We start from the raw sequence: 13,250 nt of genomic DNA, 5'->3' as shown, positions 1-13,250 counted from the left end.
AGAAGAAGAAATTAGGATAATTAGGAAGCGTGCATTCAAAAATTTTGTGATAAAATTTGCAAATGAAGAAAATACACTACTGGCCATTAAAATTGCTACACCACGAAGATGACGTGCTACAGATGCGAAATTTAACCGACAGGAAGAAGATGCTGTGATATGCAAATGATTATGTTTTCAGAGTATTCGCACAAGGTTGATGCCGGTGGCGACACCTACAACGTGCTGAAATGAGCAAAGTTTCCAACCGATTTCTCATACACAAACAGCAGTTGACAGGCGTTACCAGCCGGAAGGTGCGGACGAGCGGTTCTAGGCGCTACAGTCCGGAACCGCGCGACCGCTACGGTCGCAGGTTCGAATCCTGCCTCGGGCATGGATGTGTGTGATGTCCTTAGGTTAGTTAGGTTTAAGTAGTTCTAAGTTCTAGGGGACTGATGAGCACAGCAGTTAAGTCCCATAGCGCTCAGAGCCATTTGAACCATTTTGAACAGGCGTTACCTGGTGAAACGTTGTTAGGAGAAATGCGTACCATCACGTTCCCGACTTTGATAAAGGTCGGATTGTAGCCTATCGCGATTGCGGTTTATCGTATCTCGACATTGCTGCTCGCGTTTGCCGAGATCCAATGACTGTTAGCAGAATATGGAATCGGTGGGTTCAGGAGGGTAATACGGAACGCCGTGCTGGATCCCAACGGCCTCGTATCACTAGCAGTCGAGATGACTGGCATCTTATCCTCATGGCTGTAACGGATTGTGCAGCCACGTCTCGATCCCTGAATCAACAGATGGGACGTTTGCAAGACAACAACCATCTGCACGAACAGTTCGACGACGTTTGCAGCAGCATGGACTATCAGCTCGGAGACCATGGCTGCGGTTACCCTTGACGCTGCATCATAGCCCCTGCGATGGTGTACTCAACGATGAACCTGGGTGCACGTATGGCAAAACGTCAATTTTTCGGATGAATCCAGGTTGTGTTTACAGCATCGTGATGGTCGCATCCGTGTTTGGCGACATCGCGGTGAACGCACATTGGAAGCATGTATTCGTCATCGCCATACTGGCGTATCATCTGGCGTGATGGTATGGGGTGCCATCGGTTACACGTCTCGGTCACCTCTTGTTCGCATTGACAGAACTTTGAACAGTGGGCGTTACGTTTCAGATATGTTACGACCCGTGACACTACCCTTCATTCGATCCCTGCGAAACCCTACATTTCAGCATGATAATGCACGACCGCATGTTGAAGGTACTGTACGGGCCTTTCTGGATACAGAAAATGTTCGACTGCTGCCCGGGCCAGCACATTCACTAGATCTCTCACCAATTGAAAACGTCTCGTCAATGGTGGCCGAGCAACTGGCTCATCACAATACTCCAGTCACTACTCTTGATGGGCTGTGGTATCGTGTTGAAGCTGCATGGGCAGCTGTACTTGTACACTCCATCCAAGCTCTGTTTGACTCAGTGCCCAGGCGTATCAAGGCCGTTATTACGGCCAGAGGTGGTTATTCTGGGTTCTGATTTCTCAGGATCTATGCACCCAAATTGCGTGAAAATGTAATCAAATGTCAGTTCTAGTAAAATATATTTGTCCAATGAATACCCGTTTATCACCTGTATTTCTTCTGGGTGTAGCAATTTTAATGGCCAGTAGTGTATAAAGAATATATTTGTTTGTTATATCAGAAAACTAAATAAATCCGTCCAGCGGCGGAATGGACGTTTTCTTTTTTCTTCGATGACACATGTAACAAGTAAACTGGGTGTCATCGTTCTCAATATCTGCGTCAGCACATGAGTTATGAGCCCACTGTTTGCAAGGCTTCCTGAAACATAAGTCAGGATAGCGAGCCAGAAGTCTAAGGACGCAATTTCTCCACCCATTTTCGTTTCGTTGTGGAAACGTCGCTGATCCAGATCCTGAAGCGATTTGACAAGTTCTAGCTCTTGCACCTTATTGAAAACACACTGATATTTACTGTAGGTTTTGTCAGTCCTTGAAAGGGTATTGTCCTTTTTCATTTCTGCTTTTCGTTTGAAACTAGTCAAAGGCACGAGAAATTGCAAAAATGGTTCAAATGGCTCTGAGCACTATGGGACTTAACATCCGTGGTCATCAGTCCCCTATAACTTAGAACTACTTAAACATAACTAACCTAAGGACATCACACACATCCATGCCCGAGGCAGGATTCGAACCTGCGACCGTAGCGGTCACGCGGTTCCAGACCGAAGCGCCTAGAACCCCACGCCGACACCGGCCGACACGAAAAATTGCTTCGACGTTTTTTTTTTCGTGGGTTTTCATTTTATTAATTACCGGGTCAACAGATTGTTCCATGTTATTTCTGGTCAAATTTTGCCACTCCGTTTTCCTTACATAATGATATACCATCTGAAAACTAGAAAGGCAAACCATGAGGTAGAATTTGTCAACCGAAGAATAAAAGTCGACCAGTAGACCATTCAGCCTCAATCGCAATGAGAAAATATTCAGTAACCACCGTAAACAGTTTTATTTCTCAACTAAATTATGTACAAAGATAGCTAAAGCATGGTAATTTAGGGGAACTAAACATTGACTCTTAAGAAAAAAGTATGACAGACTTACCTTAGTTAGAAACGGTCTGGAAAGTTACAATGGAATAGCGAATTCGTTTACTTTTATAGACTACGCAACTCGCGCGCGGCAACAGTTGCAACCTTACTAAACCATAAGAGACACTTGACAGTCTACGCGGACCGTAGTTTGTGTGGACGAAATTAGATGGCCGAGGCGGTTCTGCTCCGGTAGTCCACTCCACCGTGGTCTCACGCACCTCTCTCAGCCATGTAACTGAGTGTAAGAACAGTGGTCGTAAAAAGATGTTTACCGATAGACACTGGAGACGAGTGTCACTTCTCGTCAATGGCAATCGATTTCAGGCCCGACAATGATTGCTGTTCAGTGGAGGCAGGTCTATCTCAACCATTTTTCGAACGTATAATGGGAAAGGAAGCACAAAGAACACACCTTTTGAGTCGAGCCATTGCTCACAGCAGCACGTGAAGCTGCACGTCTAAAATGGGCCAACACAACTGGGTAGTTGCTGACGGCAGGCGTGCTGTTCAAGTGATGTAAGGCGTCGAGTCCAATAAGACGTTCAACTCACAGCGTGGGGCGGGTGTGGTTCTAGCTGGAGATGGTTCTGTGATGTTTCTGGGGTGAATTTCGCGTGGGGATCTTGGCTCACTTATTCAGCTTAGAGGCCGTACAGGATACGCTGACTGATGGGCAGTGACCAGTTTTCGTCCAAAGTGCTGGGCGAATTCATTCGTTTGTTTGGAAGGGGAGGCCATCATTGTTTGCCCGCTTTTGGCAGATCGGAGACAGGCTGCGATGACAGAATCGAAGCACACGCTCAGCAATCTTATTGAAACGATTTTACAGAAACTATTCGGTAAAAAAAAATCATGTTTGTTTTATCTGTAGCTTTATGTGTCAGCTTCATGATGAGGTTCCCATCATTTCCTTAATGGTCATAGTTACTGTGACTTTACAATTAAGACACTGTGTTAAATTCGAAAAGGTTTACAGTGAAAAATAGAGAGCGCTATGATTTTTCGTTTGGTGCATCTTACATAATACTTTGCTGTATATGAAATTTAGCTAACATACTGAATTTTTCTTTATACTTGGTTGTAGATATATATCTGTCACTTATCTCGAGAAAAGTCATCTTATGTAGCACACTCGTTTCCGATCACAAGCGTCAGCGATAAGGTCAGAAAGAAATGTCCAAACAATCTTCACATGTCATAAACGGTTTGAGATATCGAAACGAGATTTTGGCAAATGATAGCATACAAAGAGAAGTGTATTTTGCCATATGTTTGTTATGCGAAACTTCATAATCTGCCTTGCCACTTCACTAAGTACAGACTTTTTCAATAAAAGAACCAAATTTTTGAGGGCCATCGATAGCTGGTGAAACGAGAAACGCTGTAAGGTTTTGGAACAACATAAGTGAAGACGTAACACGCTTATTCTTGTATCGAGGACTTGCGTTTTCATAAGCTTCCGACCTCACTTGTCCTCAGTTCTTCACTTAATAAACTTAATAAACCACAGTCTCAGAATTCTCTTGCAACTGCGTCTGTTCAACATGTTAGTAAGGGGACATTGGGAATTGGCAAAAGAAGCAAATTTTAAAGTGACGACAAGAGAAATCTAGGTTTTAAACAAAATTCGTCACTCATGACGCTTCTCTGAAAGTTACAAATGGTCACAAGTCAGGCGAAAATAAATCGCTGCTTTTGTTGCATTTTCAGCGTAATGCTTTTTAGATACTAATTGAAGCAGAGGTAATAGTAGATCCTTTTGGGTGGTCACCAAGAAGGTGTGGGTATGGAGGAGCTCCACTCAATATTGAAAAAAAGTGTGAGTGTAGGGTCTCTTAAGAATGGCTCTTCCCCTCCGGCACTCGACATAGCCCCTACAGCAACTGCCCGCAACCCCCACCATATTACCAGTCTCCCCACACTTGCTCTACAGACTGTGCATCTACTGGCCAAGTTATTCTGTGCACACTCTACTATGAACATGAAACAGAAAGCTTATTGCAACATTTTTGGCAACCAAGCGTTGCACTTTCTTCAGCATCTTCATGAAGAGTACGCTGTGGACAGTCTCGTCTTCCGTGGTGACAACTCTCAGGCACGCTATCGGACCTCGACAACTTGAAAGGTGCATTGAATCACCCGATCTTAAGCCGTCAGCATAAGGGACGAGTTGCCTGACGTTGACGTGGTGGTCTACCAGTTTTGTGATGTCACTTCCTGCTATTTCTCGCTGAGGAGCCATTTCGTCACATGAAACACAAAATAAGTTCTGCGACATTTCGGCAAAGTGACACATAAAATAGAATCTGTGGTAAGCAGGAACGCTCTCTACGTTACAAGCAGAAAGCGAGACGCAATATTGTATTGGATGTGTCCAGCAGATGTCCATATTCTGCGGATTTACGTTATCCGTTACAACCTATGAACATATGCTATTTCCAAGCAGCAGCACAATGAATATCCGTTATTCGTACGATTTGTTGTAATAAAATGATGGGAAACGTCATTGTTTTCAGTCATCAGTCTTCTGACTGGCTTAATGTGGCCCACCACGAATTCCTCTCCTGTGCCAACTTCTTCATCTCAGAGTAGGACCTGCAACAAACGTCGACAATTATTTGATAGACGTATTCCAATCTCTGTGTTCCTCTATAGTTTATGTCCTCTACAGCGCCCTCTAGTACCATGGAAGTCACTCCCTGATGTCTTAACATTTGTCCTATCATACTGTCGCTTCTGTTTGTCAATGTTTTCCACATACTCGTTTCCTCTCCGATTCTGTACAGAGCTTCCTCGTTCGTTACCTTCTCAGACCACCTAATTTTTAACATTCGTCTGTAGCACGACATCTCAAATGCTTCGATTCTCTTCTGTTCCCGTTTTCCCACAGTCCAAGTTACACTTTCATACAATGATGTATTCATGTATTCCAGACGTACATTCTCAGAAATTTCTTCCTCAAATTAAGGCTAATATTTGATATTAGTAGACTTCTCTTGACCCAGAATGCCCTTTTTGCCATTGCTAGCTGCTTTTGATCTCCTCCTTGCTCCGTCCGTCATTGGTTATTTTGCTGCATAGGTGGTAGAATTCCTTAACTTCATCTACTTTGTGACTATCAATCCTGATGGTTAAGTTTCTTGCTGTTCTTATTTCTGCTACTTTTCATTACTTTCGCCTTTTTTCGATTTACTCTCAATCCATATGCTGTACTCAGACTGTTCATTCCATTCAGCAGACCATGTAATTCTTCTTCACTTTCACTCGCGGTAACAATGTCATCAACGAATTGGATCACTGATATGATTTTCACATCGACTTTTAAATCCAGTCCTGAATTTTACTTTTAATTCCATCATTGCTTCTTCGATGTGCAGATTGAACAGTAGCGGCGAAAGACTACATCCTTGTCTTACACCCTTTCTAATCCGAGCATTTCGTTCTTGGTCGTCCACTCTTATTATTCCATCTTGGTTCTTGTACATGTTGTATATTACCCGGCTCTCCTTATAGCTATTAGCCAGTTTTCTCAGAATTTCGAACATCTTGCACCATCTGACATTGTCGAACGCTTTTTCGAGGTCGGCAGACCCTTTGAACGTGTCTTGATTTTTATTAAGTCTTGCTTCCATTATCAACCTTACGTCTGAATTACCTCTCTGGTATTTTTATTTTTCCTAAAGCCAAAATAATCGTCATCTAACACATCCTCCATTTTCTTTTCCATTCTTCTGTATACTATTCTTGACGGCAATTTGTATGCATGAGCTGTTAAGCTGATTGCGCGATAATTCGCGCTCTTGTCAGCTCTTGCAGTCTTCGGAATCGTGTGGATGACAGTTTTTTTTTTTTTTTTTTTTTTTTTTTTGTTGAAGAGTTAGATGGTATGTCGCCAGACTCAGACATTATACACACCAACTTGAATAGTCAGTTTGTTGCCACTTCCCCCAAAGATGTTAGAAATTCTGATGGGGTGTTATCCATCCCTTCTGCCTCATTTGATCTTAAGCCCTCCAAAGCTCTCTTAAATTCTGATTCTAATAGTTGATCCCGCATCTCTTCTATATCCACTCCTGTTTCTTCTTCTATCACATCAGACGAATCTTCCCCTCATAGAAGTCTTCCGTGTACTCTTTCCACCTATCCGCTCTCTCCCCACAGCATTTAACAGCGGAATTCCCGTTGCACTCTTAGTGTTACCACCCCTGCTTCTAATTTCACCGAAGGTTGTTTTTACCTTCCTATGTACTGAGTCAGTCCCTCCGACAATAATTTATTTTTAGGTTTCTTCACACTTTCTATGCGGCCATTTCGTCCTAGCTTCCTTGTACTTCTTATTTATTTATTTCCTCAGCGACTTGTATATCTGTATTCCTGAATTTCCTGAACATTTTTGTAGTTCCTTCTTTCACTGATCAACTGAAGTATTTCTTCCGTTACCCATGGTTTCTTCATAATTACCTTCTTTGCACCAATGTTTTTCTTTCCAACTTCTGTGAGCGTCATTTTTAGTGATGTCCATTCCTTTCGACTGTAGTGCCTACTGAGCTATTCCTTATTGCTGTATCTATAGCCTCAGAGAACTTCAGCGTATTTCATCATTCCTTAGTACTTTCGTATCCCACTTCTTTGTGTATTGATTCTTCCTGTGTAACCTCTTAAATTTTAGCCTACTCTTCACCACTACTACATTGTGATCTGAGTCTTTATCTGCTCCTGGGTAAGCCTTACAATCCAGTATCTGATTTCGGAATCTCTGTATGACCATGATGTAATCTAATTGAAATCTTCCCGCATCAGCCGGCCTTTTCCAAGTACACCTCCTCCTCTTGTGATTTTTGAACAGAGTATTCGATATTATTAGATGAAATTTATTACAGAACTTTCTCCTTTCTCATTCCTTGAAAAGCCCATATTTTCCAGTAACGTTTTCTTTAATATTTTCCCCTACAACTGCATTCCAGTTCTCCATGACTATTAGATTTTCATCTCCCTTTACGTACTGCATTACCCTTTCAATATCCTCATATACTTTCTCTGTCTCTTCACGTTCTGCCTGCGACATCGGCATGTATATCTGAACTATCGTTGTCGGTGTTGGTTTGCTGCCGATTCTGATGAGAACAACCCTATCACTGAACTGTTCACAGTAACACACACTCCACCCTACCTTTCTATTCGTAACCAATCCTACTCCCGTTACACCACTTTCTGCTGCTGTTGATATCCCCCTATACTCTTCTGACCAGAAATCCTTGTCTTTTTTCCATTTCACTTCACTGACCACTACTATATCCAGCTCGAGACTTTGCATTTCCCATTTCAGATTTTCTAGCTTCCTTAACATATTCAAGCTTCTGACATTCCACGCCTCGACTCGTAGAACGTTATCCTTTCGTTGGTTATTGAATGTTTTTATCATGATCACCCGCTCCTTGGCAGTCCCCTCCTGGAGATCCGAATGGGGAATTAGTCCGGAAGCTTTTGCCAATGGAGAGATCACCGTGACACTTTTTCAGCTACAGTTACAATCCCCGAGCCCTGTGGATGCACGTTATGTGTCTTTAATGCAGTGGTTTCCATTGCCTTCTGCATCCTCATGCCGTTGATCATTGCTGATTCTTCCGCCTGTAGGGGCAGTTTCCCACCCCAAGGACAAGAGAGTGCCGTGAACCTCTGTTCGCTCCTCCTCCCTTTTTGACAATGCCTGTGGCAGAATGAGGGTGACTTCTTATGCCGGAAGTCCTCGGCCGACAGTGTTGATTATTAATAAAAATTTCAAGCGATGGCGAGTTTCGAACCCGCCATCCCTAGTCCACGGAAGTATACACTGAAGATTAGTTTCAGTTTTGGTACTGAGCGTCCAAAAATTTACGAATTTGACGACTGGTTTTTCGGAACGTTTAAAGTAACGGAAGAAGGCATTTTCGGAATGGCATACGACTTCCTGAGTATTGTATACACGGTGAAATTGAGGAATGAGGAAATATGCTAAAGGATTATGTATATGACGAACAGAGATGCCGAGTATGAGACCATCACAGGCGAGTGAGCCGCGTTACCATGACGTACGCTTAGTTAAGTCTCAGAACCGTAAATGTACGTCTGTTACCTTTTGAACTTGATCTGGCGGGCATTAAACAAGGCCTCTCTAAATCTGGTACCGTATATACAGTAAATACCGACCGACGGAGCGCTAATACTCATTAAAAAGATGATAATGTTGTGAGAACTGTTAAAACTGGGCCGGCCGTTGTGGCCGAGTGGCTCTAGACGCTTCAGTCTGGAACCGCGCGACCGCTACGGTCGCATGTTCGAATCCTGCCTCGGGCATGGTTGTCCTTAGGTTAGTTAGGTTTAAGTAGTTCTAAGTTCTAGGGGACTGATGACCTCAGATGTTAAGTCCCATGGTGCTCAGAGCCATTTGAACCATTTTTTGTTAAAATTGATTTACGATATCACATACCGTCTTTCTCAATGTGTGTGGCTTTAAATCTCTTGTGGTTTATGTGCAGGAATCAAGTACTTGTTCTGCCTGTAACATGTCCGCCATCTTGCAATGGGAAGCCACTATGCTGGCATCACAGATTTGCTTCAAACTTTGTACACCTTTAGTGGGACATTAATGTGCAAGTATTAAGGTGGACTAATCTGGCAATTTCGAGAAAGTCGCAAGAGAAGTTTTACGAATCTATTACGTAACTGATATATCTGTACGAAGAACGATAGGTTGTTGGAAAAAGTCATTGTGGGTAAGCGGTGAGTCGGCAGTAGGCCGTGGTAGCGGGCGGGACTGTGTTCCAGGCGGCCAGCGCTCCGCTCTCGGCGTTGTTTACTTCCTCGTCGCGTTTATACAGTCCACTACTAACGTACCTCATGGAGGACTCTTACCGCCGTGCGACGATCAAAGTAACGTTTCAGACCGAACATCCACGACCAAGAACCTTTGAAGTTGAACATTTCATACGAGAAGATCTGTGTTTCAACACCCTGGACGTGATCGGGATACCTTTTTCCATCACAGGAAGTACTGTATACATCGAAATGTCGACGGCGGTGCTATGCGCTGAAGTTGACCAACGACATGCCGCCGGACTAAAAGTTAAACACTCCGATAAACATTTAGGTGCAGTGACAGTGTGCACTGCGGGATTGTTTGAGCTCCTGTTCGAGGTGCCTCAAAAAGTGGTCATTGCCACTTTCCAACCGTATGGCAACGTCTTGGGCACCTCACGGAGAAGTGGAAAACATTTACGACCTATCCAGTGTTAAATGGCGTCCAGCAGATCAAAACTGAGCTGACGAAATACGTTCCATCGTACTTGATGATTGGTGGTGTGCGGGCCATCGTCATGTACGATAGCCAGCCACGAACGTGCTCAAAATGTGACCTGGAAAGACATGTCCAGTGCGAAAGTTTACGCCGATGATTGATACGGACGCTGCTCGGTGAAGTGGCCCTGGCATTGACGTTCAAGTCCCTGTCCGTCATCTATGTGACGGTAGCACAGAAACCTGCAACGTCATTCCAGTGTAGGCCTGAAGCCTCATCAATGCCATCCACCGCACCACAGCATGCCGATGAGAGCAGCACGCCATCATTCCCAGAGCTCCCACTGGGACCATCCAATCTCAGCACAATGACAGACGACCCTGCTTGAACCATCGACGTCGAACTAGATGTACTGCCGACTTCTACCTTTACCCAGTCTTGTATAGCATCGGATGATGGGTGACCACATTCTGATTCGGAACAATACAATAGAAAACAGCGGTCGCCCAGGAAGAGCAACAAACGCGAACGAACACCCTCCAGCTACGCCCTCCTTTAGGCGGCCTCGCGAGATGACGACCTTCCATATTGCGTCCAGTCACTTCACATGTTGCGTCCACTCAAGGCCCCCCCCCCCCCCCTCTGTGACGGGCCCTCTCCTCTATCCAGAACACGTACTCAATGTTGCCAGCAAATGAGGACAACAGGACCCCCCTCAGCTTTTGGCACAACGCCTGCTTTCCCCGCTCCAACAATAAAAGACTGTCACACGTCTTCGACGTTAGCATCCTGGGCCAATGATGTTGAAGAAGGAGCAGATCAGACCACCAGCGTGTCCGAGAGAGTGTAACCCACAGAAGCGCGTGAGCCGGTGCCCTGCCAGTAATCATGACCACTGCCACAGATCCGGCAGGTCTACACCCGCAGGATGCTTCCATGACGCATTCTACATCGACTGCAAGGGACCGCACACAGTAACATTGTGTCGCCATAATGAATCTTGCGAACATCTGAGCCCCTCGCAAACTGACCATGTTCCGAGACACCATCTACTCTGCGAATGTTGATATTTCAATCCTACAGGAAGTGTTTGTCGCTCACTTCCACGTGCCCACACCTCCCATATTTCTCAAGCCTCTGACAATGGTAGCAATGTCACCGTCCTCGTATGCATCCGGGCATGGATGTCGAATACCTCCTCACCGAAAGGAATGTGGCTCTCAGCCTGTTTGGCGTGGGCATCATTAACGTCTACACACCGTCTGGCGCTAGCCACCATCATGATTAACACACATTCTTCACCAAAGAGGTCACACCGCTCTTAACAGGCCCTCAAGAAGATTTCGTGCTCGGTAGGGACTTCAACACGACACAAGGGCTCGCTGATCTACTCCCAGTGCGGCTCTCTCAGTGGTCATAATCTTCTGCGACTGCTTGACACATGGATAAAGCTCCATGAAACCTATCCGGGATACACATTATACACTGCTCACGCATCAAGCCTCACAGACCTTATCTGTCTCAGCTGCCTGCTTGCTGATGGCATCCGCGATGAAGAAATCTGGCCCGTGGCCTTTTCAGACCTTGAAGCATACATCTGTGACGTCACTCTTGCCCGACAACGTGTGTGGCATAGTCACGGCCTGTGGAAATTCAGTGTCGACCACCTGACCACCCCAGACTGTCGCCGTGTGGTCGAGGATGCAAGGCCACAATGCTTGCGCCGTCGTGACGCCTATGACTTCACCTTATCTTGGCAGCTCTCCTGTGCAAAGCTGACCCTCTGTAAAACGTGGATGAGCTATGATAGGGAACCCAAGGCATGGCGTAGTAATACCTTGCACTTTTGTTATTCCATTCTTCGTGACTGTGTGACGATGCCTTTTTCGCCATTCAGCCAGACGGTGGTAAACCAAACGAAGGCGCAGATCTCCTTGATCATGCGTCGTCGCCTGGAAGGCACGTAGTGCGATCTCAGACCTCTATATCTCAAGAACTTTCACTGGTGTACGACCTCCTGCAGGAAAGACAATGGCGACGCAGGACTCTGGTCCACTTCCTCGCTGATGTGGAAGGCCACTGGCACGAGACCCAACAAACCATCGGCCACGCTCTCCACAATAATTTCGCCAGATTCTATGCAGCTGTACCATATTCTGTGTAGCTGATCACAGTGGTCGCATGACTTACTATGAGCGCTTTCCCGGTGGAGGTAGCGCATGAACTCGAGGAAGACGTGGCCACAGATGAAGTACTCGATGCCATCACGGCGGGGTCTGATAATAGATCCCCAGGTTCCGATGGTGTCCCATCGAATTTTACGAAAGTTTTAACTATTTGTTAGCTTACACGTGGACGAACATAGCACGAGAGCTAATGTCCCCAATGACAGTGGTCCCTAGCACCTTTCTCGATAGCATCATTATACCCATTCACAAGCTGCACGGGCGATCGAGCGTCCACGATTATCGACCAATCACGTTGCTCAACAGCGACACGAAAATATTTACATGTCTGCTGGCATCACGTTACGTCACCTCCTGCGACAAGACTTCCTTAGAAGACGACAAAAAATCCTTATGGCTCTTTGCCATTACTGAGACATGATAGCATTTGCTCGTCACCAACGTCTCTCCGGTGCCTTGGCATTGCTGGACTTTATCCAGGCCTTCGACCGTGTAGACTACTCCTATCTGTGGACAGTTCTTCAACATATGGGTTTCTCTGGCGGGTTTATCACTGTAATTTTGCACCTTTTGATGGGTGCGACATGCAGAATTATGTACAACGGCCGCCTCACGCCGCCCCTGGCCATGGCACGATCTGTCCGGAAGGCTGCCACCTTTCCACGATTTTATTCGCTTTCGCTTTGAAACCTCTGCTCCATGGATTCCGCCAACGTTTGGGAGGTATGACGTTGCATGGGCACAGTTTCTGTTGCATGGCCTATGCAGACGACCTCGTCCTTTATCTGCGCAGTGAGGATGAAGTTCGAGCAGCCCTGACTTATGGCGAAGTATCGGGCAGCTCTCCCAAAGCGTCGAAATCCAAGTTCTTGCTCGTTGGTAAGGCCCTACCAGAGAGAAGCGTCGCTCCCCTTAGCGTTTCCGCCATTGTTCGATGTCTTGACGTTGAATTCACAGCCGATCTTCGTCGCTCAGCGGCTATTAACGCTAGACGTTTGCTATAAAAAAAATGTGTGGGAAATCTTATGGGACTTAGCTGCTAAGGTCATCAGTCCCTAAGCTTACACACTACTTAAACTGAATTATCATAAGGACAAACACACACACTCATGCCCGAGGGAGGACCCGAACCTCCGCCGGGTCCAGCCGCACCGTTTGCTACAGACCATCAGACCT

The 13,250-nt window shown here is 45.5% G+C and overlaps 1 protein-coding gene across 1 annotated transcript in view; it reads right to left on the bottom strand.

Annotated features, from left to right (window-relative positions):
* LOC124622932 (probable N-octanoylanthranilate hydrolase AqdA2) overlaps positions 1 to 9,168 on the bottom strand; it is a 68,932-nt gene extending 59,764 nt beyond the window's left edge. The window contains exon 1 of the mRNA XM_047148723.1: positions 9,142 to 9,168. Coding sequence (XP_047004679.1) covers positions 9,142 to 9,168 — 27 coding nt within the window. The remainder of the gene's footprint in view (positions 1 to 9,141) is intronic.
* Positions 9,169 to 13,250: the final 4,082 nt, after the last annotated feature.

The sequence above is a fragment of the Schistocerca americana genome, chromosome 7 (genome assembly GCF_021461395.2).
Source record: "Schistocerca americana isolate TAMUIC-IGC-003095 chromosome 7, iqSchAmer2.1, whole genome shotgun sequence".
NCBI lineage: Eukaryota > Metazoa > Arthropoda > Insecta > Orthoptera > Acrididae > Schistocerca > Schistocerca americana.
The sequence above is the reverse complement of the archived record's forward strand: the minus strand, read 5'-3'. Positions and strand labels throughout refer to the sequence as shown.